The following is a 26,187-nucleotide window of genomic DNA, read 5'->3' on the forward strand; positions in this document are numbered from 1 at the left end:
GTCGGCTAACATGTAGATGGAGGAATTAGCTTTCCTAAAAGGCTGTGAGCGGGGCATGGAGATCATGGAGATTACTACTGTGCATGCGTGTGCGTGAAGTGTGGGGCGGATATGCCACAGCCTGTGTTTGTGGGGTAGCTCTCTCCCTTCTGCCTTTTTTTTCCTTTTTGGTTTTTTGAGACAGGGTTTCTCTGTGAAACAGTCCTGGGGCTGTCCTGGAGCGCGCTTTGGAGACCAGGCTGCCCTTGAACTCACAGAGATTCCACCTGCCTCTGTCTCCTGAGTGCTGGGATTAAGGGTGTGTGCCACTACGGCCCGGCCCGGCCATTTCTGCCTTTCTGTGGGTTCCTGGAATAAGGTCAGACTGGTGTAGCAAGTATCCCCTCAATCATCTCGCCAGCCCCCATCGTCTTAACTGATGATGTCGATGGACTAACAACCGGTGGGCAGAGCTGGGAATAGAGAAGACAGAGTTTTTAACATATAATCCCAGTACTCTGGAGACTTAGATAGAATGATTGACAGTTACTGGGCAGCATGGGCTACATAGTGAATTCTAGGTTAACCTAGACAACATACCAAGAGCATATGTCCAAAGAAAAGGGAAAAATATATTCATAGCTGACCCTGGCTAGGGAGGGAAGGGAAATGGGGACAAAGTCTCTCTGGGGTTATGAAAATGTGTAAAACTAGTGATGGCTGTATTTCATCTAGCTATTTAACTTTCACGGCACAGGAGATGGAATCTAAGGCCTGGTGTGTGTTGGCGAGCACTCTGCCAACTGTGTCATAAACGGACGGATGGATGACCTCTGGTTCCACACTGACAGAGCTGCTGCCCGAAGAAGCATGCTATTACCTGTCTAGCAAGCAGGTGACTGCTACCTTGTCCATCTGCTTCACATAGCCTTTAGACAGAGCGAACAGTTTTCTCTCCTCTCCACTTAAGATAATCCTGTCGCCGGCCATCAGATTGGTGGCCGGCATGGCACCATGTTTCCGCTGGAAGTTATGCAGGTACTGCCCATCACTGACTCTCTCCACAGGCTCGGTCCGGACCAGGCCTCCGATGCAGTTGCCACCCTCCTCCCTACAAAAGAATGAGGGACGTGTGCACTGACATTGTATATATGTTGTTTTCTTTATTTGTTTATATAGCCCATGAAAATTTTCAAAATTACTGATTATTATTGTGTGTGCACACATGGGCCAAGCTGCTCCTGTGAAGGTCAGGGACAACTCCCAGGAGGCAGTTCTTCCCTTTCACAGTGTGGATAGCAGGGATTAAACCCAGATCATCAAGGGTAGCTGTTAGCTAGCACCTTTGCTCCCTCAGCAGTCTTGCTGGTCTATGGCCCCTGGAAATCAATGCTAACACATCTGTCCTTCAATAAAAAAAAATTTTTTTTTCTAGAATCCACTAAAAAGAACTAAAAAGTTAATAACCTCCTTCCTATTGGTTCTTTTTAACAAGATTTTGTGTCACCCATGACAAGGTCATGACTAGATGAACTTTCGATAACACTTTTTAAAAACTGTGTGTATGAGTGTGATCAGGTGCACATCTGTGCAGATACGTGCACTCATGTACATCAGGGGGCCAGCGATCGCCCTGGGTGTTTCTCCGGGAACCGTTCATCTGGATTTCTCATATAGCCTCTCACTGGCCTGGAGCTAGACAAGGAGGCGGTGCTAGCCGGCCAGTGAACCTCCGGGGTCTACCTGTCCCAGCCTCCCCTGCACTGGGATTAGTTTTGACTTACATGCAGGGGATTAAAACTCAGGTCCTCATGCCTGCAATACAAGACTTTAGCAACTGAGTCCTCAGGGAACCATGACCTGGACACACCACACAAGGTTGACTGACACGCATTCCAAAGGCTTCAGTATGCCACCTACCACTACGGATCCAGCAGACACTTACATTTTGGAAGCAGGCATTAACCAAATGCTTTGGTGACTCTTCCTGTGGTCTTTAGATTGTGACTCCAAGGTTAACATGAGATACCACAGACTGAAATACTTCAAGTGTGTCGGCTTCAGGTGCCGTGTTTCTTCTTGGATTTTGGACAGCATGCCCTCTGGGAGGGAAGTGTCGTCGACCTGTTCTTCAACTGCTCTAAATACAAAGTCCCAATCAGAGCTGAGCACACATTTCCCTGGCAGGCTACAAGAAGAGGTTTTCCTAAACTGTGCACACACCTTGTCCCCCTCCCCCACACACAATGACTGTCCTAACTCCTTCTAGTTTTCCTTAAAAGATTCTATGAGCCATGTGTTTGTTTTTTTTTTTAACAAGATGAAGATGAAATGCATTGGAAAACTCAATACTGCCTTACCCTCCCTCCGCTCACGACACCCTGATAACTCAGTGTGGTGTACCTGGTGTGCACGCTCACTGAAAATGAATTTTGGCTTTTTGCACAGTATCTGTGAGCTCAGTTCTGCAACATTAGGAGATTTCCCCAAAAACGAAGAGCTAATTAGGGGCTCCAATTTTGCGTAATAATTAAAAACATTTTATATAACGTCAAACACATTATATGACAGCACACACTATTCTGAGAACAAAACATTACATTTCCAAGAAACAGGCTTATACCACAGGATAACATTTCTTTAACAAACAAACAAACAAACAGGGTCCCACTACAGTCCTGAGCAACTCACAGACATGCCTGTCTCTGCCTCCAGCACTCTGGGATAAAGGTATCCACTACCTTGCTTTTTTCTTAATTTATGCACATGAACTTGCCACGGGTATGCAGCTTTTTTCTGGAGACTGAACGAGGGCACTGAACGAGGATTCCCTTGGCTGCAGTTACAGGCAAAGGTAGGTTGGGTATTTTTGAGACAGAGTCTCAGTGTGTGGCCTAGGTGACCCGCATATCTCTCCAAAGACTTTGTGGCCTCGTATGCTCAGCCACCCTCTCACTTCTGCCTCCGAGTGCTGGGATCACAGGAGCCCATGCACACAGTCATATGCACAAATTAATAAGAAATAAATAAAAACGAATAAAAATTGAATTGAATGCTTAAAAGCCAAACACCTATACTATTCATTAAAGCAATGCACATCTATAACCCCAGCACTTGAGACGGAGGAAGGAAGACCACAAGTTCAGGGTTGCCAGGCGTGGTCTACATAGTGAGTTCTCTAGCTGACCCTACCCCCCAAAAGTTCAAGGTCATCTTCAGCCTGGGATACACGAGTCTGTCTTAAAACAGAACGCAAACACGCACGCATGCACGCCGGCAAGTTTACCTGCTATAAAGAGCACAGTTGCCCATCTGTGAACAATATTTACAAGTTTTCTCTTCCTCGATTATTTGTGGCAAGGGAGAAAGCCGTGCCTCCTCCCCGGAAGCAGCTCGGCTCACACGGTGCAGCAGAGAGAACGCCAGCTGGTTCCTGAGCTTCAGCAGTTCTGGGGACAGGTAAAGGTGGCTTTTCAGAACGGAAAAGGTTGCTGTGCAAACCTGCAGATGGGAGTTCAATCCCTACAGCCCACATAAAGGTAGAAAGAGAGAACAGACTTCCACAAAGTTGTCCTTCAACCTCTATCCCTACACTCCTGCCATGGATAATAAATAGAAATAAATGGTGAATTTATAAAATAGATAACTACGAGTTACATCCCGCAGCATAATCTAGCAAGTAGCAGAAAAGGGAGGCAGCGGGGCCAGAGAGGTAAAGCCAGAACGGAACAGTTCAACCTCTTTTGTCCAGGTGGTTGGCGGGCACAGGGTACATCTGCCCGGTCTTGAGGTAGAGAAGCCAGCCAGCCTCGGGGTCCTCTCGTCTTTCTTGGCTTAGCAGTGTGTACAGGACCACCTGTGTGAGACAGACTGTCAAGACAGACAAACTGTGACTTGCTCTCTCCCTACATCATATGGAAAAGTCACCTGCGTGATTCCACGCTGTGTAAACAGCACAAGCCAACTCGGTAAAGGTGACAAACCAAATTCAGTGTCAAAAATTTAATCTGGACAAAACACACAGCTCATGCTTTGCAGTTTCACGCTGACAGTAAAGAAATATAGTAGACTGGGAGGTGGGGGCATGGCTCAGCAGCAGAGTGCCTACCTAGAAATCAGGGAAACGGGAGGGAGCAAAAGATTTTCTCACATCAATAGTAAAATTCTTTAAAAAAAAAAAAAAAATCAAGCTATGCTTTCCATTTCCAAGCTAACGGCCACATCGTTTCCTGACTTAAGACTTAAATGAACCTCATTACCTGCCTGAGGAGTAACACTAACTGTGTCCTGCAGAGGAAGCCACTAAATCCAGCACAAATAGTCTTTGGCCTATAGTGGTGGCGCACGCCTTCAACCCCAGCACTTGGGAGTCAGAGCAGGTGGATCTGGGAGTACTAGGATGGCCTGGTCTACACGGTGAGCCAGAACTAGAGAACTTGTCTCAAAAAACCAACGGGGAGGAAAAATAAATTGGTGGGGCTGGAGAAGGTGGCTGAACAGTTAAGAGTACAGACTGCACACCTCTATTCCAGCACTTCTGAGGCAGAGACAGGTAGATCTCTGTGAGTTCAAGGTCAGCCTGGTCTCCAGGACAGCCAGGGCTTCTCTATAGCAAAAAAAAAAAAAAAAAAAAAAAAAAACACAGGGAAGATTTCCAGAGGACCCAGGTTCAAATTTCAAGTATCCACAAGACCGATCACAACATTTTAACTCCAGTTCCAGGGGATTTAATGCCCTTTTCTGGTGTCCACAGGAACTAGGCACAGGGTGCACAGGCATATGCAAAACACCCATACAAATCAAATAAAAGTAAATAAATCATAGAAAGTATTTTAGAAATGGCAGGCTAGAGACTGAAGAGATGGCTCAGCAGTTGAGAGCCTATAGCACTCTTGGTCTGAGCTGGGCTGTCAACTGCCTGTAATTGCCTATAACTCCAGCTCCAGGGGATCCAACACCCTCTCTCAGCCTCAGAGGTTACCTATATATAGGCATATATCTATACACATAAACACATCATTTACTATTAAAAACCAGCGAACCACAGATATAAGTCAATAGTGGGCTATCTAGCACACACAAGGTCTTGAGTGAGATCCCTACACTAAAAAGAAGCCTGAGGCAGGAGGACTCTCTCCTCCTGGTTCTCTCCTTCTCTGGGCTCCGGGTATTGAACTCCGGTTGTCAGGCTCGACAGCATGTGCTTCCCCAACTGCGTCATTTTGCCAGCCCCAAACAACTCTTAATTCATCTCAGTTATATAAAAACCAACATAATCGAAGCTGGAGAAATGGCTCAGCGGTTCAGAGCAGAGGCTGCTCCCTCATAGGACCCAGGTTCAATTCCCAGCACCAACATGGCAGCTCACAACTGTGTGTAACTCCAGTTCCAGGGAATCTGGCTCCCTTACAGACACACATGTAAGTAAAACTCTGTGAGTTCGAGGCCAGCCTGGTCTACAAGAGCAAGTTCCAGTACAGGCTCCAAAGGTACAGAGAAACCCTGTCTCAAAAAACCAAAACCAAAACAATTCAAGCCAGGCATGGCAATGCATGCTTTTAACCACACTTGGGAGGCAGAAGCAAAAGAACCTCCATGACTTTCAGCCTGGTATACATGGTGAGCTCCAGGACAGCTAAAACTAGACTCTGTATCAAAAAAATAAATAAATAAAATAAAATAAAAGATTCCCAGCACTCGGGAGGCAGAGCAGGCGGATATCTGTGAGTTCGAGACCAGCCTGGTCTACAAGAGCTAGTTCCAGGACAGGCTCCTCCAAAACCACAGAGAAACCCTGTCTCGAAAAAACAAAAAAAAAAAAAAAAAGATTATATGGAAGTTGAAAATAAGAGTTGATGGACTGGCAGTGAAAGAAATGGCTCTCAGGTAATGTCCTAGGTGAACATTACATAGACATCGTTCCATGGTCAGTGAGGCGCATGAAACCCTACGTTAAAACCTGCTTTGAATAAGCCAGTGTACGTGGCAGAATCCCCAAATGTATGTCCATGCACAGTGCATGTGGCTGAGGAGGCCAGACAAGGCTGTTGAATCCCTGGAACTTAAGTTACAGGGAGGTTGTGAGCCATGTGGGTGCTGAGAATCAGACTTGGATCCTCTGCAAAAGCAGCCAGCACTCTTAACTGCGGAGCGGTCTCCCAGCCCCAGTGTCGGCTCTTAAATACTGATAAAAAGGAGCCAAATACTCTGAATTTCAATTGCAAATTAAAAAGTGCAACAGGAAACAAAACCACTACCTGAACTGAATGAATACAGAAAACAGACTGCGTGCTTAAGGACCCGAACCCCTACACACGTGTAAGGTTTATACCTGACTTCGGTGCTCAATGGAATTCGACTCTTTGCCAGTTTTAAGCTCCAGTGGCATTATCTTATATTTTGCTTTACAATCTCGATGTATTTTGACACCAACTGTAACGTCTATTTTGCCCTTCAGTCCGAACCTAGGGGACCAGATGCTTTCTTCAATGTCCAGTGACTTTGTGACTTCAATGTTACAAGGTGAACTTCTGTTGTTAGCTTCACTGGGCCTAAAAAGAAACACAGCATGCTTCATTAGAGCACAGCTCCCTCCACACCTGCAGCAATGACCACCATACAAGTCTCTTTTCTGGTTGCTGGGGGGGGGGGGTTGTTGTTGCTTTCTGAACTGTATTATAGACATCACAAGATAGAAAAGCTGCCGTGTTCTTTGGCAAGTGATTGACTGGTCTGAATCCTGTGACATAAGCCCTCCAACAACTGTTGGAGAATCGTGGTGGTGTAAGTCATTTTAAGGCCTTATATGGAGGTGCCTGCTGATAATCCCAGCACTCCAGATGCACAGGTAGATCTGTTGGTTCAAGGCCAGCTTGGTCTACTGGGTGAGTTCCACGCCAGCCAAGACTATACAGGGAGACCATGTCGCAAAAGGAAAAAATTGTTCATAAAAAGTGACACAAATTCAAGCTATTTTAACAGTGAAAGTTCTTAAATGATATTGACTCACATTAGAATAAAAATACAATTCTCAACCAGGCAGTGGTGGTACACGCCTTTAATCCCAGCACTCAGGGAGGCAGAATCAGGCGGATCTCTATGAGTTTGAGGCCAGCCTGGTCTACAGAGCGAGTTCCAGGACAGGCTCCAAAGCTACAGAGAAACCCTGTCTTGAAAAAAACAAAAACAAACAAAAAAACAAAACAAGAGGAAAATTCTCTACTCATTAGATTTTTTTTGGTCATGGAAAAATACTGTAAATAATAATTTGTGAAAATCAACAATTTAGATAAATTATAGAAGTTTAACCTTTAAACCAGCCCTGCTGGCACACTCCTTTAATCTCAGCACTTGGGAGGCAAAGACAGTTGGATCTCTGTGAGTTCAAACCCAGCATGGTCTAAAAAGAAGGTTCCAGAACAGCCAGGACTGTTATACAGAGAAACCCTATCTCAAGAAACTAAAACAAACAAATAAACAAAAATTTGAGTAAACAAGCATAAAGGAATAGTTTCTAAAAAAATCTGAATACCAAATAAGAAAATTTACTTCTTACAGAGAGAGCGGCATCTGAGGAAACGCGGCGGGAGGGCCCTTACGCATGAAGTCCTCGGCCCACTTAGAAAAGGAGGGGAGATACTCCGCAACTTCACATTCCATTTCGTCTTGACTCAGATTTAAGCGATACCTGCAAAAAAAAAAAAAAAGGGGGGGGTGAGTAAGAAAACATAAATATAAATGACCAACCTGGTCTAGAGATAGAGTTCCAGGACAGTGACTTATTCAAATCATTAAACTGGCAAAGCTGGATGTGAACATCGTCTACCTGCTTCCAAACCTACTCAGTGCTCATTACGTCGGTTTCAGAGCATGGCTGAGGAATCTGTGCAGCACAGGCTCCATCCTTAAACACAAACGTAGGGTATTTCAGTAATGTTACCCAGGAGTCCCTGTGTCCCAGACACCACAGGATACCGTGAACAGGACGGCTGAACTTCAGCTATGCTCATACCGATGGGTCTCCTTCCAGAAACCTGAACTCTAGGCAAGAAGTTAGTTACAGGACGAGATTGCATCTGCAGTTTTCGGTTACTTACATCTCCTTCAAATGCCTTATTTCTTGGACAGTTTGAAAAGCGAGCTCCTGCAGCTTTTCTGGGGCAAAGCTCTCACTTATGGCTTTTTGAAAGACTTCGTGAAGAATTGTACCAATCAGCATTTGGCGGGTGGCCGGATCAGAGACCTATAAGACAGGTGATATACACATCCCATACCACAACACAGTAACACGCTGATTATACACTATTAAGCCAGCATGAACTAAGTCAGACAAATGTCAATGCATTAGCAAAGGCTTTTGTTGTTTTAATTAGTTCATTTTCCTATGAGTATGGGTTTTTGTCTGCATGTATGTCTGTGCACCACTTTCGTATCTGGTGCCCCTGGAGATCAGAAGAGGGCATTGAATCCCCTGAGACAAGAAGGACGGTGGATTGTGAGCTCCAAGCTAGCTCACTGGCAACTCTCTCCTTCCCCCTCATCTACTCCTCAGGGCCTCTCCCCTGAGACAGTCTTGCTGTGTGGGCAGTCTAGTCTAGAGCTCACAGTGGCCTAGCTTGGCTTGGAGCTAGAGGTGATACTGTGCCCACCACACCCCACAAACATTTTATTCTGTTGGAGAAAATTAAGTGCCTTTAATTTTCTTATATTCAGAATTATCTGAACTCTTGTATAAGTCTACTGAAACTCAAATTTTCCATTCTGGGGGAAAACAAAAAAACAAAAATTACTGTGAAAAAAAATCCAAGATATTTTCAAAGATTTAATATTTTTAGTGTACTATACTGCTACTTTATAACCGGCCCAAACATTAAAAAAAAAAAAGCATGGATCATAAACTCATGCATGTAAAAGACATGAGTTATTCAGGGCGAGCAAGATGGTTCAGCTAGTAAAAGTGTTTACCCACAAACTACTGGCCTGAGTTCAATTCTTGGAACCCACATCATAAATAGCCAGATGTGCCTTTAGTCCCAGCACTCAGGAGGCAGAGGCAGGCAGATCTCTGTGAGTTCGAGGCCAGCCTGGTCTACAGAGTGAGTTCCAGGACAGCCAGGGAAACACAGTGAAACGGCCTCAAAAACAAACAAAAACAGCCAGATACAAGGAAGTGCAGGTGGTACCTGGCTTTAATCCCAACATCTGAGAGGTAGAGCAGATAGGCCTGTGAGAATTGGGCCAGCCTGGTCTACACGGAGTTCCAGACTCACAGCAGCTGTGGTTGTGTGCACAAGATCAAGCCAGTGAACATACAGGCATGGAGGCATGTTAGGTTCAAAGGGGGGCCCCAAATGGTAGTGCCACTGACAATGTCTAAGTGACTGTCCAGACTCAGCTCAGGCTGAACACTGACCAGGTAAACAGAAGGGTGGCTAACAGATTAATAAAAGCCTAACATCAGCATTCCTCAGAAACTATCCTTTAACTGCATTCAGCAATGGGGTGTCTAGTTCCCTATCAACACATACATGTACTACATACCGAAGTCACCAGGCAGCTTCCAGGCTCTTCTGGCTCAAACTGCCCGCCCCCAACTCTTTCAGGCTGTTTCTGTGTGTACAAGCTTCTTCCTGCCCTGATACCTGTCTCTTTACAACTAGGACAACTTTCCCAGTCTTTTGCTACTCTGATGCTCACCCAATCCTCATGCCGTCCTCCAAGACAGGCAGGCAGCTTGCACTATGCCCCCAAATAAACCTTTCTTTCTACCCATGGGGTGGCCCAGTTCAGTGGATTCACTGTGCCCTCGATTTGAGCCCCTTCCCCTAGCTGGGAAGACACTGACGGTCAATGGTTTTGGGGTAAGGGAGAGTCAGTTTTCCTTAGCAGTGTGACCCCTATTAGACTGACCCAGTTCTATTGATGACTTTGCACCCAGGAATATAAGGCCAGGACAGTATAAACTGGTCTTGGGTCATTTAAAAAAAAAAAAAAAAAAAGAACACAAGGCAGGGGGTTAAAACAGATCTGGGAGACGTAGAATAAAGATGATCAAAATACACTGCATGAAATTCTCAAAGAATTAACAAATATATTTGTCTTTAAAGGCAGAGGTTTACAAACCAGCTCTGTAGACCAGGCTGGTCTCCAACTCACAGAGATCCGCCTGCCTCTGCCTCCCAAGTGCTGGGATTAAAGGCGTGCGCCACCACCGCCCAGCTTGTTTGTTTGTTTTTTGAGACAGGGTTTCGCCCTGTAGCCCTGGCTGTCCTGGAACTCACTCTGTAGACCAGGCTGGCCCCAGACTCAGAGATCCCCCTGCCTCTGCCTCCCGAATGCTGGGATTAAAGGTGTGCACCCCCCACACACACACACTCCTCTCCCATCTCTTTCTCACCGTGCTGCTGGAACACTTTGGGCTTCGCCATGTTCCTCAAGTCCCTTAGCCCATCTGCGGCTGCTCAACAGCACATAGCTGACCTTGAAGCTGGCCTAGCTCAAACAAGGTGGCTTTCTCTCCCCCTCCTTCTAGGCAGCTGCTCACATTTACAGCCTGCCTCCCTGGGAATTGTTCTATAAAATCTAAGAAAACTGTCCTTGAGCTTAAAAAGAAAGAGGGGAGGGTTGGACATAGTCATGCATCCTCAGAGATAAGCATTGCTATGAAATCCTCAAGAAAATTCGGTTCCGAAAGACCAGACACCTGATGTGAATCACGACACTGCAGTGAAGAGGTACCCGACACTGGGCAAACACTCAATGGCTGGCTCTCAGCCCACCTGCCCTCTGGAAAGTGCAGCAGCTGAGCACTGAACAGCCAGTGAGCCTAGTGAGCGCAGGAAAGCGCTTGTGCAGACACTGAAGTCACTCACCCTGAAGGTCTCGCTCAGGACAGCTCTTCTCAGACACCGAATACTACTGGCGACACTGGTGCCCGAGATCAGCATGTCAGGGTACAGAATAAAATACCCCACGTCATCGTCTATCGTCCAGGTTTCAGACACGCAGTCTCCCTCTAAATGAACGATGTCCCCGGGCTCCACTGGTACCGAACACCTGAGAAAAAGGCAAGGGGGAAGCGGAAATGTATAACTTAGGTTCCCACAGCTAAACACATCCAGAAGTGTTGAGTATTTTATCGCAAGAACAAAGAGTTACAACCTCTGGGTCTTAAATGTCATTTTAGTGGGGGGCAAGGGGACTAAAAGAGACAGTATGGTTAAGAACACTACCTGCCCCCACAGAGGACCCTAGTTCAGTTCCCAGCACCCACACTGCAGTTCACAACTATCTAAATCTCCAAGTCCAGGGGACCCAAATTCCTCTTCTGGCCTTCACGGGCATCAGACACACACATGATGTACAAACATACACACATGTGGGCAAACCAGTGACACACATAACAATTTTTAATTAAAAATTTTTAAATTTAATTTTTAAAATTTATTTTTTAATTTTTAATTAAACATTTTTTTAAACTAAATCAAACTGTCCACTTGGAGCGCAAAAGAACTAAAATGCTGGAGTGAGTCGGGCAGTGGTGGCACATGCCTTTTATCCCAGCACTCAGAAGGCAGAGGCAGGTGGATCTCTATGAGTTCGAGGCCAGCCTGGTCTACAGAGTGAGGTCCAAGACAGGCTCCAAAGTTATAGAGAAACCCTGTCTCGAAAAACAAAACAAAAAGATGCTGGAGTGAAGGCCACACTTTAAATAAGCCAGAAAAGCTTCCTCATTTGTTAAACATTTTTATTATCATTTTATTTAGGTGCCTGATTGATTGCATGTGTACCAAATGTGTGCAGTGCCCAAGGAGGTCAGGAGAGTCTTAAATCCCTGGAGTTACAGGCAGTCGTGAGCTGCCATGAAGGTGCTGGGAATTGAACCTGGGTCCTCTAGAAGAGCAGCCAGTGCTCTTAACCGCAGCGACCTCTGTCTGTTGTTTTCTAACATATTTATTTTGTGCATATGTGTTAGGCAGGGAGGTCCATCAGTCCTCTTCTTCTACTATGTGGGCCCCAGGCATGAAACTCTAGCTGTCAGTTTTGGTGGCAGGCACCCTTACTCTTGAACTATCTCTACCTCCTTAGAAACAATTCATCCACACATGATACTTGATGGTTTTTCAGATGACACCCTGGCATTGGGACTGGAGGTGAGCAGGTGGAAGCAAGCTTTAACCCCTTCAGCTCCAGCCTAAGCTACCTGAGACCCTGGATCAGAAAGCAAGCCAAAACAAACCACCACCAGACCACCAAATCGGTGTTCAAGGTCAAGGGTCAATCACCAGCCATTCCTCAGGATGCACAGCTCTTGGTGCTCTCGCTCCTGTGACGCAGTGATGACCAGGTGCTTTTCCTCATCGCCTCTTTCAGTCTGGACGGTCTCGACAGCCAGCACCAGGTAACGGTTATCCTCTCCTCGGCTCAGAACCATCTTAGGAAAGGAAGCTTCCACCTTCTTCTGAAGACTAAGAGTAAACATAAAAACCAAACTATCAGAAATCTTTAATAAATAAATAAATAATTTTTTTAAAAAAAAAACAAACTATCAGAGACGATTAACTGGACTATCTCCTATCAGAGCCGATAGACAGGACTATCTGGAGGTCAATTTTCTAGATTTTTAGATTTTTTTTTTTTCCTGAAAACCTTAAACTGAACAAAGACACGTGGAGAATTCTTGCTGTAAAGACCGGGGCTAAGGCTCAGTTGGCAGATTGTTTGCCAATCATGGACAAGGCCCCAAGGTCAATGTGATCCCCAGCACTGCATAAGCTGGGTGTCTGAGTGTGGTGGCTGTAATCCCAGCACTTGGGAGACAGGCAGGAGAACCAGGTCATTCTTAGATATATAGGGAGTTTGGACTAGCCTGGACTACAAGAAGCACCATTTCAAAACAAAAAGTGACTCCTCTCTTTGTAAAACATACATAAATAATAAGAGAAGCTGCACACGATAGGTCAAGCCTGTAAACCCAGGGCTTGGGAGGCTGAGGCAGGGGAACTACCACACATTCAAGTGTTATAAGAGATCCAACCAAAGCCTGAGACACCCAAGGTGCTGTAAGTTAAGGAAGCAGTCTATCTCTAGAGGGTCAAGCCCAAAGCAAGGGAGCTTCCAATAGCACAAGAGTGTGCTTTTATACATTTCTGGCTCTGTCCTCTCTATATGGTTACATATATTGTGATTGGTGTTTTAAACTAGTAATGAGGCTGTAGGGGTTGTCTGCAGGACAGATATGGCCAGTCTTCACAAACAGGAGAGAACAGACCAGAGTAGCCAACTCTCACAGCTACCTGAACCAGATATTCATCAGCCCATATGACTGTTTCTTGTGTTTCTTTCTCTTGGGCCTCTATGGCCAATTCCTGCCTCCTACCACACAAGACTAGCCTGGTCTACAAAATGAGACTCTGTATAAAACAACAGCAACAAAACAAACTCTTAGGAAGTGGGAAAAGGTGAATCAGGTCAAGGCCATCCTGGGCTGGGCTGCCCATCTCAGTTCGGCTAGCCTGGGCTACCCTAAAACCTGGAACCTGGAAAATAGTGGAGTAGGTTTCTACCACTGTTGAAAGTCTTACAAAGTACAACTGAACGGAGAGATTTGAACCTTTCCAAACAACTGATATACTGACCAGGACATAGTTCCGCAGCATAGCACCTGCTGGCCAGCCTGTGACTCATCCCCAATGCTGCCTGAAAGACGGGGTGGGGGGAGGGGAGAGTTGCATGGGAGGTTCATGCAATTCCTGCCAGGAGCTGCCAATCATGCTAATCTTTACAGCATTAGAGGGTTTAGGTCTACTGTGTACCGGGTGTTGGTTCCCCCAGCACCACTAAAGAAAACTAGTCCAACATACCACAGAGGCAAGAAGAGATCCTAGCAGCCTCTCTCTCCTCTAAAGAAAGCAAACTACTCCCCCTTGGCTTTCCAGGAAAAGGTCTCTCTGCTCAAGTGAAGGCTGGCTTCAACTCTTGGTCTAAAGCACTCCAGGGCCCCTTGAGTAGCTGGAGTCACTAACAGCAGCTTCTGAGCCACACCAGTTACCTCCCACTAGAATGTCAGCGGATCTCATTTTAGTAACTCAGGAGTTTCTTATATGTGTTAGAACGACCAGATCAGCTTCACAATACTGAAACCATGCACACTAAGCTTCAATGCGACACCCCTTCTCTTCTTACAACTTACTGGTCGGGTTTCCAAAACCCAAACACGTCACCTGCACTCTCCAGTTAAAACATCAGATGCTATCAGGCACGCGGGCAAACACCTTTGATCTCAGCACTCCGGAGTCTGACGCCAGAGGATCTCTGTGCATTCAAGGACTAGCCCGGTCTACAAAGAGTTCCAGGAAGGCCAGGGCTACGCACCGCTTCAAAAAACAAATAAATGCTTTCCTCCTTTCCCTACCGGTCGCTTCAACTGGCTGCACAACCCATTGTGTTGTAAATGTATCACTCAACACCCCGACTTATCCTCACACCAAGAGTTTCCTGAGGTAGCCGGTGACACCTACAATTGCTCTTAGAAGGGCTGGAAATAAATCGCCCAACGGTTAAGAACGTGTATTGTTCTTGCAGAGGACTTAGGGACTTAAGTACCCGCATCAGACAACTCACTGCGGTTTATAATACCAGTTCCAGGAGATGCCTCTAAACCAGGCACACAAACACGTAAATTAATAATAACAGATAATAACAAATAGATAGGCCTGGGTCCGAAGCCCGAGTTCCCTCCCGCGGTCCCACGTGAAAGGAAAGAACTCCCACAGGTGCTCCTCCGACTGCCACACAAAAATAAAATTAAAAAAAGAAAATGCAATGTATTAACGACACTGGTGAGCTATTGCGTGGGAAACAGCGAGCTCAAGGCCAGCACCGGCTACACAGACCACCTCATCCGAATTAACCGGCGCAGAGCCTGCAGCTAAAGCCAGGGAAGACTGCGCCGGTCAGCCCGCGTTCAGACCTCCCGCCGCCAGCCCGCCCGCTCGCCCGCCCACTCGCTCGCTCACAGCTCAGCCCGCGCGTCCTCCGCTCCGCCGTCCTCCTCCAGCAGCAGCAGGTCCAGCTCGTCCAGCGGCTCCATCACTGCCGAGCCCACCGGGAGAGGCAGCTTCGGACAGCGACCCCGGCGCCTAAAATTCGCAGCGCCAGAGACGCGCCGGTGCGCTGCGCATGCGCAGGAGAGGCCCCCGCGCGCTAGGGGCTCCCGCGCTCTCAGCTCCGGGAAGCACCGCGCAGGACCGGAGACGCTTTCCCGCCTTCCCGCCTGCGGGATGAGTGGGCCTGCCGGGTCCCCACGCCCACGCTCGCCTCACGCTCCGTTTTTTAGATCTGAGACAGCGACTCAAGTATTCCAGGATGGCCTGGAACTCACAGCAATGCTCCGTGTCCCGCTTTCAATTGCGGTGATCACCGTGCCCAGTTTGAGAAGTCATTTAGAACTGTCACATCAATCCCGTGCCTCGGTCTTTTGAGTGCAGCGATCACCAGGCCCCTTCTACGTTTCAGAGAAGACGAGAAGGTTTCAGGTGGTAAAGAGGATTGTGACTAGGGCTGCCGACCTCAGTTTTCTGGAACCCACATGGTGGTGGGAGAACCAACCCGGGCAGGTTGTCCTCTGGAGTTCCACGTGTGTCGAGTGAGAACACACACACACGCACCCCTGCAGAGATAGTTTTAAAAGTATCTGCTGCTCTTGTTGAGCCTTCAGTACACCTGGCTGCTTCCCACTCGCTATACCCCGTTCGAGAGGACTCCTCCTCTGTTCCAAAGGCACACTCATGCATAGTGCACAGACATACTCACAGGGGCACGCACACAAAATAAATCTTTCAAAAAGGTAAGTCGAAAAGTTTCCTTTAAAAGAAACCATTTCATAAATTTAGCATTCTTCCATTCTGATTTCTGAGCATGTGTGCAAGAGTGGGGAGATCAGGGGTTCGAACCTCAGGGAAGAGCCTATTGCTCATCACTTTATGAGACAGGCCTGTGTCTAAACCTGGCTATTGTGTGGGAGCTAGGCACCTGAAAGTAGGTTACAATGCTGTTTGTCACTGAACCATCTCCGCAGCCCTCTCATTCTGATTTTTTTTTTTTTTTTTTTTTTTTTTGGTTTTTTCGAGACAGGGTTTCTCTGTGGCTTTGGAGCCTGTCCTGGAACTAGCTCAGTAGACCAGGCTGGTCTGGAACTCACAAAGATCCGCCTGCCTCTGCCTCCCGAGTGCTGGGATTAAAGGCATGCACCACCATCATTCTGACATTTGTCCTTCAATAATGCAAATATTTAAAGCTGGGCAGAGGTGACTCACACCTTTAACCCCAGCACTCGGGAGGCAGAGGCAGGTGGATCTCTAAGCTCGAGGCCAGCCTGGTCTACATAACGAGTTTCAGAACAGTCAGGGCAACACAGAGAAACCCTGTGTTTATGTGGAAGCTCCCCCCCTCAGGCCCCACCTCTTTCCAGAGCACCGGTTCAGAAAGCTAAGACCAGCACTGAGACCTGCCACATGACTTCTCTCCTGCCTCCCCCAAGAGTCACCGGGGAGCTGCTTCGCTCTGTTTATTAAACCCGGTTTTATTAATTCAGCTAAATTTGGCTTATTGCATTGGCAGAGAAATCCACAACTGGGAATCAAGAAATACTTATCATCCTGTCTCAAAAAAAAAAAAAAAATTAAGGTTGGGCAGTGGTGGTTCACGCCCTTAATCCTAGCACTCAGGAGGCAGAAGCAGGAGGGTCTCTGAGTTCGAGGCCAGCCTGGTCTACAAAGTGAGTCCCAGGACAGCCAGGGCTACTACACAGAAAACCCTGTCTGGAAAGACCATAAATAAATTTTAAAAATGCAAACATTTTATAAAGATAATAATAATAATTCTGCGAACATTTAAAAAGAAAGACATTGCCTGATGTGGTAGCACATATCTATAACCCCAACACAGGAGAGGCTGACACAGGAATATTGTGAGTTTCAGGCCACCTTGGGTTACATAAAGAAACTGCTTCAAAAATAAATACGGGGCTGGAGAGATGGTTCAATAGTTAAGAACACGGGTTGCTCTTTCAGGACTCCAGCTCAATTCCCAGCACCCATATGACAGTTCCTAAGAATCTGTAACTCCAGTTCCAGGGGATCCAATATCTTACTTCGGGTCTCCTTGGGTATACCAGGCATGTCTGAGGGCACAGACATACATGCTGACAAAACACTCATACATATAAAATAATATTAAATAAGTAAGAAAAATAAAACAAACTAAATAGGGCTGGATGGGTACCCAGTTCAGTGGTAGTATTTACCTAGCATGTGCAAAGGCTTCAGGTTGATCTCAGGCTCCATAGATGATAAACAAAAGAAGCAATCAAAATAGGGATAAAAAATTACTTTTAATATCTTATGAATTCTATAACAGACATAGAATGCAATTTCTTATTTTTTTAAAAAATATTTTCAGTTCTCTTTTATTGATAATATAAGTGAGATATTATTTTATAGGTTTAAATTACCTTAAGATTGAATGGACTAATTAGCTACAGTGTGGTCCGGAAATGAAAATATACAAAAGAGCTTTATAAACAGATGCATCCCCACTCCCGGTACACTCAAAGTCACAAAGCACATGTTTATTTTTAAAGTAAAGATTATAAAGATGAAACTAATTCATTTAATTTTTACTAAGATATTACAAGAAATCTTTACATGAAAAAATACAGAAATAACATTAGCAGCTTAGAATTAATCTCCTAAAAAAATCACAGCAATTCTACAAACCTCTTCCTCTAAAGAGGGGCAGTCTATCGCTTCTACGCCATGGTCATGCTTACAACAAAAAAGGAAAAGTGCTCTAAACACAATGATCAGAATTCTGATATTCTAAACAACTTTCTTTAAAATGTTACAATCAAAGCATGTTTTATATTTACACTTATGAGTATAACACACTAAGCTTACTTTACATGGAAGAACTTGTGTCTTGACATAATATCTTGGAAACATTATTTCAGCTATATTCATGGTCCACTTAAAGTTTCTAGTACATACCAAGTGATTCAAGACAAACATCTACAACGCTACTCTCCTTTTAGGAGCAGAGATATTTAGTTATCATCATTCCTGCCTTTGGGAGATACAGTGGCTTTTAAAACTCACAGAAATCAAAGTACCCGGTATTAGCATTGGAACAAAACCTGATTAAGTTCTTTTTTGGAACAACACTAAATTTATTCAGAAATGAGGAGAGAACTGAGGATGTAGCTCAGTGGTAGGTCCACCACTTGCCTGGCACATACAAGGTCCTAGAGTCATCCCCAAAGACAGGAAAATACAAATAAAGAAAAATGTTTCAAAGCGATGGAGGTAAAGGGGTCCTTCTATCAACTGGAGCAGAATTATGAGAAGAATCATAACAGGAACACTACTTTGTTGCTGGCTATGTTTCATAGAACTTAAATATTCAATTCTTATTCCACTACAGTAAAACTAAGCCTGCTGGTTTTAACAACACTACACAATGTCAGAATGCTGGAGATGTGGTTCAGAGGTAGAGCGCTCATCTAGCAAGACAGGCGAGAGACCCTGAGGTTACTCCCCAGCACAAGGAAAGGAAGGACAGCGGGTGTGGGGGATAAAAACAAGCAGTGTTAGAAGGCTGGGGCTGTAGGCCATTGGTCGTGTGTGATTAGCATGCATGAGTTTGACCCCAGCACCTCACTGAAAAAGAAAAGGGGAGCCGGGAGGTGGTGCACACCTTTAATCCCAGCACTCTGGGAGGCAGAGGCAGGCAGATCTCTGTGAGTTCGAGGCCAGCCTGGTCTACAAGAGCTAGTTCCAGGACCCCTGGCCCGAATCCCAATTCCCCCAGACAATCATAATTACAGGTTGGGGAATGTGGCTTAGTGGGTACAACATATGCTTAGCATGCAAAAGGCCCTGGGTTCGATTCCAGTCCCTCCCCACATCAATAACCATGATTACAATTAAAAGTCACAATTAAAAGTTTGGGATAGTGTGGTAAGTTCAATCTCTTGAACTCCAATATGAACCTATCTCTCCTTCCAAACAGAACTTTAAAATAACCAACAGGTCACCACCGTCAGCACGAGATAGTTTTTCAGTGTTCTAAGGTATAATGTCTGGCATTAAAAAGTACGTTAGAGCAGGCATGGTGGCACACGCCTGGGATCTCATACTTGGGAGGCAGAGACAACAGGATTGCCGTGAGATTGAGGCCAGCCTGGTCTCCACCGTGAGTTCCAAGCCAGTCAAGAATTACATGTCTAGATCCCATCAAAAGGAAAACAAAAAATTCTGCTAAATACTTTTGATCCTGATTTAAAAACATACAGAAATCAAGTATTAAAATCCCAGTGGTTCCTGTGACAAGGCAAACATCCCCTTCAAGTAACATTTCCCTCACAATTAAGGTAACATTTATATATATTTTTTCCTCTAAGGATTTATGGAGGAAAACCGTAATTTTTTCTTTTAGTTAAGGTGGAAAAATTGTTTCATAATTTCATACGTCGTGAAAGCCACAGCTTGAGAGGGGATGCAGCGGATGTAGTTCAGAGATAAGCCGCGATACAGTCCTTTCCTAATCCCATGGTGTCCGTACACATACTTCATGGTCTCCCGCATGGTACTGAAAGACAGTGGGGAAATGATGTAGCAACTGTTCATGAGGCAACAAGACAACTTCAGAACCAGAAGAGCTTTGTTTATTGTTGGTTGGTTGGTTGGTTGGTTGGTTGGTTGGTTGGTTGGTTGGTTGGTATCTGCAGACAGAACCTTGTTTTATAGCCTGGGCTGGCTTTGAACTGTAATCTTTTGCATCCCAAATGCTGGGAAAAGAGAACTATGCCACCAGGCCCAGCCCATAGCAACATTTTTTTGTCCTTTGTTTTTTTGAGACAGGGTTTTTCTGTACAAAGGCTCTGGCTGTCCAGGAACTCACTCTGTAGACCAGGGTGGCCTCGAGAGATCCACCTGCCTCTGCCTCCCAAGTGCTGGGATTAAAGGTGCGTATGTGCCAGGTGCTGTGGGATAATGCTCTTGTACAAGGTAAAGACCAGTCACTCGTATTGGTTTAATAAAATGCTGGTAGGCCAGTAGCCAGGAAGTATAGGTGGGGCAACTCTAGGAGAATTCTGGGAAGAGGAAAGGCAGAAAGGCAGTCACCAGACAGAGGCAGAGGCCTTGAACTCACTCACAGAGATCCTCCTGCCTCTGCCTCCCAAGTGCTGGGATTAAAGTCATGCAGAGAAATTTAAATTACACACATAGCTCACTTTCTACTATGTGTAATGAAGCTTCGAAAATAGGTTTTAGAGTGGGCACAGGACAGACACTAGGATCCCAGCCCTGGGAATCTGAGAGCATCACAGGCTGAGGTCAGTCTGGGCTCCATGTTCATGCTACAGTTTGAGACCTTGTCTCAGAACAAACCAAGAACAAAATTGCTTTGACTTTGTGTTTGGGGGGACTGAACCCAGAGCCTTTCATGGGGTAGGCAAGTGCTTTACCAGTGCATCACAGCTCAGCACAGGAGGGGACGGGGACATGACTGACACTTTATGAAGTTACTATTGTGTACTGTGGGGATAAAGGAGGAGGAATGACTGCTGGAGAGACAAGGGTCCTCTCTTCCTCCTGACTTTCAACATCACTCTTCCTAAGCAGAAGGTGGTCCATGCCTGTCACCGCAGCCCACAGCAGGCTAAGACAGAAGGACAGTGCAAGGTCACGGCCAGACTTGTGCTGTGTAGTGTGACCCTGTCTCAAATACCAAGAAGCCAGGCCAGAGGCTCACACTCACACCGCAGGCACTTAAAACTAAAGAAAGGAGATCACAGGTTCAAGATCAGCCACGTTATATACAAAGTTGGAAGCCAATCAGGGCCACTTGAGATTCTATCTTTAAAAAGTAGAAATTAAGGGGTTGGAGATGGCTCAGCGGCTAAGAGAGCTGACTGCTCTTCCAGAGGACCTGTGTTCAATTCCGAGCACCCACATGGTCTATAACCACACTGTCTATAATCCCGGTTTCAGAAAGCCCAACACCCATGGCAAAATATCAATGAACATAAAATAGAAATAATTTTTTTAAACAAAGTAGAAATTAAGCCAGGTGTATGGAGCACTCTTTAATGCCAGCACTAGGGAGACAGAAGCAGGCAGGTCTCTGAGTCGGGGGCCAGCCTGGTCTCTAGAGCTAGTTTCAGTATGGCCAAGGCTACACAAAGAAACCCTGTGTTGGAACAAACAAACAAAAGAGACAGAAACGTTTAAAAGGAAACATTATATTTCTAAAGATTAGGAACACTTACAGGCACTTTTCAAACTCCGGTAGGACTGTCCCTAACTGCATTCTCCGACGGGTCACATCAAACGGGTAGCTGAAGAAACAGAAGAATTAAAGACTTCAAATTACCTCTCATTTCCTATTTGACAACCGTTGAAACCAAAACCCCACATCCACTGGCCACTCCTCTTGCGGGATATTTGTTTTTTCTGCATGAAAATGTGTCTATGGCCTGCTTCACCTGCCTAAGGTAGTTTAATTAGGGGCTGAATGGCCGCTGGGCGATGGTGGTGCATGCCTTTAATCCCAGCACTTGGGAGGCAGAGGCAGGCGGATCTCTGTGAGTTCTGGACCAGCCTAGTCTACAAAGCTAGTACCAGGACAGGTTCCAAAGCCACAGAGAAACCCTGTCTCGAAAACAAAACAAAAACAAACAAAAAAAAAAGAGCCGAATGGCCAATAGCTAGGCAGGAGAGGACAGATGGGGCTTCTGGGCAGAGAGAGGAACTCGGGGCTAGAACAGGGCACTGCAGGAGAAGGCAGCCTCCTGGTGCTCAGGACCTGGCCTTCACCATCACAAAGGCTCTCTGACTTTCTTTCTCTGAAGAGCCCCCTGTTGCTTAGTTTCTAGCGCTTTTATCTTGTTCTACTTAATCTCTCCTGGTCTACAGAAATATCCAAATTAGATATAGTAATGTATTTATTATAATGTTCCCTCTATATGCTCGCAGGTTTAACTCCAGTTAAACGCTGTACTGTTTCAATTAAAAGCAGCCTGGGTGCCAGGCAGTGGTAATCCCAGCACTCAGGAGGCAGAAGTAGGCTTATCTCTTTGAGTTTGAGGCCAGCCTAGTCTATAGCATGAGTCCAGACAGCCAGGGGTGTTACACAGAGAAATTCTATCTTGAAAAAAAATTTTTTTCCTTTACAAAGATCATTCACTAGATTAGGAAACATTAATAATAATAATAATAATAATAATAATAATAAGAGGGCTGGAGAGATGGCTCAGTGGTTAAGAGCATTGCCTGCTCTTCCAAAGGTCCTGAGTTCAATTCCCGGCAACCACATGGTGGCTCACAACCATCTGGAATGATGTCTGGTGCCCTCTTCTGGCCTGCAGACATACACACAGAATATTGTATACATAATAATTAAATATTTAAAAAAAATAATAAGGAGAAAGAGGAAGAAGAAAAATAAAAAGAAGAAAGGAAGAATGCTTGCTCCTGCTCAGAAAACCTGAGTTCAGTTCCCAGCTCCCATGTCAGATGCCAGCTCCAGATCTGACAGCCTCTTCTGGCCTCTGAGGGAACTGTACACTTATACACAAATCCACATATATACATAGTTAAACATAAAACAAAATCTAAAAAAAAAAAAAAGTGGCCTTGCTGAATCAGCAATTTTATTTTCCTCCCGTGAACTTTTTTTTTTTGGTTTTTCGAGACAGGGCCTTCCGTGACCCTTAAATGGTTCATATATTATCTGGAACAAAGTAAGTTTTCGGTGGTGGTGCACGCCTTTAATCCCAGTACTCAGTAGGCAGAGGTAGTTCAAGGCCAGCCTGATCTACAGAGCTAGGTCCAAGACAGCCAGAACTACATAGAGAGACCTGTCTCAAAAAAAAAAAAAATTTTTAATGCAAAGGGCTTTTTACACATACACACACTATAAATAGCTCAAACTCCAGAAACTTCATGTGGGCAAATTGATGAGAATAAATGAACATCATATTTAAAGGATTCTCCTGAGTTTTTTCAAATGAATCCACAGAAAACTGAGGATCCAGGTTCACATAATCAACTATTGGCATGCAATGACCTATAATAAATATACTTATGATGAAAGCATATCTGAAAAGTATTAAATTAATACTTATGAAAATTAAGTCCTATTTTATTGTGGAGAGAGAATACAATGACTTGGCAACTGAAGCTGAGACCCTTACGATATCGTCTGTGCGATTGCTCCGGCAACACCACCACAGAGTAAGTTGATGTGAGTTTTCAGAACTAAGACATTAGGGTTGTCAGACGAAGGTCGGCCAAGCAGGGTGGGAGCATAGGAAAGCCCAACGCTCTTCAAGGTCCCAAAGGTGAAAAAGGAAACACCTGCAAAGCAAAGTATGGACTCACCACAACGTGAACTGAGAGACAGCTTCCTTACACCATCCCAAGTCAGCTGAAGGGACTAGTCCTATGATAACTGCCTTAAAATATTTAATTAATATCTATAAATACTAATTCAAAGATATTAATTACCACATATAACAAGAGCACTGGTTTTTCACACACTAATGTACTATGCATTGAAGGGGCAGTAGTGAACATAATTTCATATCATATAAAAATAGAATGAAGCAGTATTCCAAAGTTTAAACCAAGTGAAACTTAAACTCATAATTCATAACTCAGGGAAGTTCTAGACAGAGTTTTACCATGTAATCCTGGCTGTCCTGGAACTCACTATGTAGACCAGGTTAGACTTGGTCTCTTATGAGCTAAGATTAAAGGCATGCACCATTACACCTGGTTCATAATTCATAATTATATATACACATGCACACAATAAATAGATACAATCAAAAATTTTAACTATAAAAACATCGAAGCCAGGCTCAGTGGAAACCACCTGTGAGCCCAGCACTTGAGAGTCCCAAGCAAGAGGATCAGGACTTCAAGGTCATTCTCAGCTATACAGTAAGTTCAAGACTAGACTAGGGTACAGGAGACCCTGTCTCAAATATAAATATGCATGCATACAAAACAATAGCTTAGCAAAGGCAACAAGAAAGTACAGTATGCCTCCAACACGTTGAACCTTGAAAACACACAATCAAAGAAATCAGTCACAATATGATTCCTTCTATTGAAAAGCAAACCGATAGAGATAGAAAGCCTATCAAATTATGATGATGGCTACAGATCTAAAATCAGCTAAAAACCAAGGGGCAAATTGTATGGTGTTCTAGTCATAACTCAATAAAGTTATTATTGAAAAAAAACTGATTGTGATTCATTGAAAGACACTTTGGGGCTGGAAAAACAGCTGGGTCATTAAGAGCACTTGCTGCTCTTGCAAAGGACCCATCACCCACTTGGTGCCTTACAGCTGTCTGTAACCGTCTTCTGGCCTCCAAGGGCACATATGCAGTGGACATACACACGCACAGGAAAACACTCATACACACAAATTTTCAAAAAGGCAGTGCTGTAGCCAGCAGAGCAGCCGCAGTTATAACCCTAGCGCTTGGCTTCAAGGTCCTCAGCTGCACAACGAGGCCAGCTTGAGGTACAAGACTTACCTAAAAACCAAAAAAGAAACGAGAGAAAGAGGTCCATGTATATTACCTGGACTGGCCCAAACTCCCAGGCTCAGTTTTCTGCCTTAACTTCTCAGGCAGATGTGATTGCAGGTATTTACCACTATGGAAATGTAGCAGAGGACAATCTTGGAATTCTGACCCTCCTCCCACCACCTCCCCAGTGCCACAATTAAAGGAATGTGCCACCACACATTTTTAAAGTTTTATACATACGAGTGTTTGTATGTGCACTACATGCAAGTCAGAAGGGGCTGTCAGATATCTGAACTGGAGGAACATCATCGTGAGCCATCGTGAGGGTCTGGGAACCAAACCCAGGTCTTCTGCAAGAACAGCCATTTGCTGATCACTGAGTCATCTCTCTAGCCTCAAATCTCAAGTCTTAACTTAAGTGATCATTACTAAGGCTTTAACTAAATATGATTAATAAAAGACATAAAATTGCATTTCTACTCAGAGTACTTAAATAGTAAATTTTATATTCAATGGGCTGAATGACCATATACGAAACAAAACTCTATCTTCACCATTAGTTAATAACCATTTTCAGATAGTATCTTCTCATGTTGTCACTTAAGAACACTGATGACATAAACACAAACAGGATGCTGCCAAATTTCATTTAGCTCTGTTTTGCTTTGTTTTATTTTTGAGATGGAGCTCACTATGTAGATCACTCTGGTTTCCAACTCACAGAGATCTGCCTGCCTCTGCCTCTGAGCGCTGGGGTTTAAGATGTGCACCACCTGTCTAGCCCAATATGAATCATACCTGCATATGGAGCCATTCCTAATATAGTAGGCATCAGACCTCTGTAGAACCCAAGGAAACCACCTTCCTTTGAATGAAGAAAATGAGAAGATTATATCGTGTTCACTGTGCTAAACATCCATATAAAAGCATATAATACAATAGAAACAACCCCAGGCCTCACCTGAAACACAAGTATGAACTTCTCAGGATTAGGGCTGCTGTGATCACTTACAATGTCCTCCCCCCTCCTCCACTCTCTCTTTTTCCTGTGGTACTGGAGATCAATCCAGGACTTGTGCAGGGTAAGGAAGTGCTCTCGCACTAATCTACATCCCTGATCTAGCATCATTAAAGGCAGAAAGCCTTCAATACTCTCCTAAATATAAGACGACATGCAGTCAATTCGGAAAGTGGGATGAAATACCTTGGCATAAATTGTCTTGAATGCATGAATGATCCCTGAATAGGTGTGCTCTCCTTTCACCTGGAAGGCTAGACGCACCCTAACGACATCAAGAGGGTAAGTACAGATGACCGCTGTCATGCCTGAAAAAAACAGAATCATACATGTAAAAAGTGTCCACACACACACACTTTCCCTATAGTAACATTCTCAGCATTATGGAAATGGCAAAACCCAATCAGAGAAAGGTGGGATTAAGGACTAAAGGATTAAATCAGGTAATAGCAGTAGTTAAAAAATAAACAAACAAAGGTGAGTTAGGGGTTTTTGGTTAGTTGGTTTTTATTTATTTTTATTTATTTTTTTTCTTAGTTTTTTTTTTTTTTTTTTTTTTTTTTTTTTTTTTTTTTTTTTTTTT

At 44.7% G+C, this 26,187-nt stretch overlaps 2 protein-coding genes across 4 annotated transcripts in view; both read right to left on the minus strand.

Annotated features, from left to right (window-relative positions):
- The window catches only part of Dna2 (DNA replication helicase/nuclease 2), a 29,256-nt gene extending 14,018 nt beyond the window's left edge, over positions 1–15,238 (minus strand). Inside the window, exons 1-10 of the mRNA XM_050143692.1 lie at positions 14,997–15,238; positions 12,264–12,446; positions 10,851–11,034; positions 8,076–8,221; positions 7,535–7,666; positions 6,311–6,530; positions 3,718–3,835; positions 3,266–3,428; positions 1,925–2,119; positions 860–1,090 (exon numbers count right to left, since the gene is read on the minus strand). Coding sequence (XP_049999649.1) covers positions 860–1,090; positions 1,925–2,119; positions 3,266–3,428; positions 3,718–3,835; positions 6,311–6,530; positions 7,535–7,666; positions 8,076–8,221; positions 10,851–11,034; positions 12,264–12,446; positions 14,997–15,070 — 1,646 coding nt within the window. The 5' untranslated portion in view covers positions 15,071–15,238. The remainder of the gene's footprint in view (positions 1–859; positions 1,091–1,924; positions 2,120–3,265; positions 3,429–3,717; positions 3,836–6,310; positions 6,531–7,534; positions 7,667–8,075; positions 8,222–10,850; positions 11,035–12,263; positions 12,447–14,996) is intronic.
- A 2,114-nt stretch (positions 15,239–17,352) lies between these two features.
- The window catches only part of Slc25a16 (solute carrier family 25 member 16), a 26,536-nt gene continuing 17,701 nt past the window's right edge, over positions 17,353–26,187 (minus strand). For all 3 annotated transcript variants that reach the window (XM_050141719.1, XM_050141728.1, XM_050141734.1), the window contains 5 exons: positions 25,791–25,912; positions 25,385–25,451; positions 23,237–23,399; positions 21,311–21,379; positions 17,353–19,626 (listed from right to left, as the gene is read on the minus strand). In XM_050141719.1, coding sequence (XP_049997676.1) covers positions 19,470–19,626; positions 21,311–21,379; positions 23,237–23,399; positions 25,385–25,451; positions 25,791–25,912 — 578 coding nt within the window. In that variant the 3' untranslated portion in view covers positions 17,353–19,469. The remainder of the gene's footprint in view (positions 19,627–21,310; positions 21,380–23,236; positions 23,400–25,384; positions 25,452–25,790; positions 25,913–26,187) is intronic.

The sequence above is a fragment of the Alexandromys fortis genome, unplaced genomic scaffold, assembly GCF_014885135.2.
Source record: "Alexandromys fortis isolate MF-2015 unplaced genomic scaffold, M_Fortis_MF-2015_v1.1 scaffold_9, whole genome shotgun sequence".
Taxonomy (NCBI): domain Eukaryota; kingdom Metazoa; phylum Chordata; class Mammalia; order Rodentia; family Cricetidae; genus Alexandromys; species Alexandromys fortis.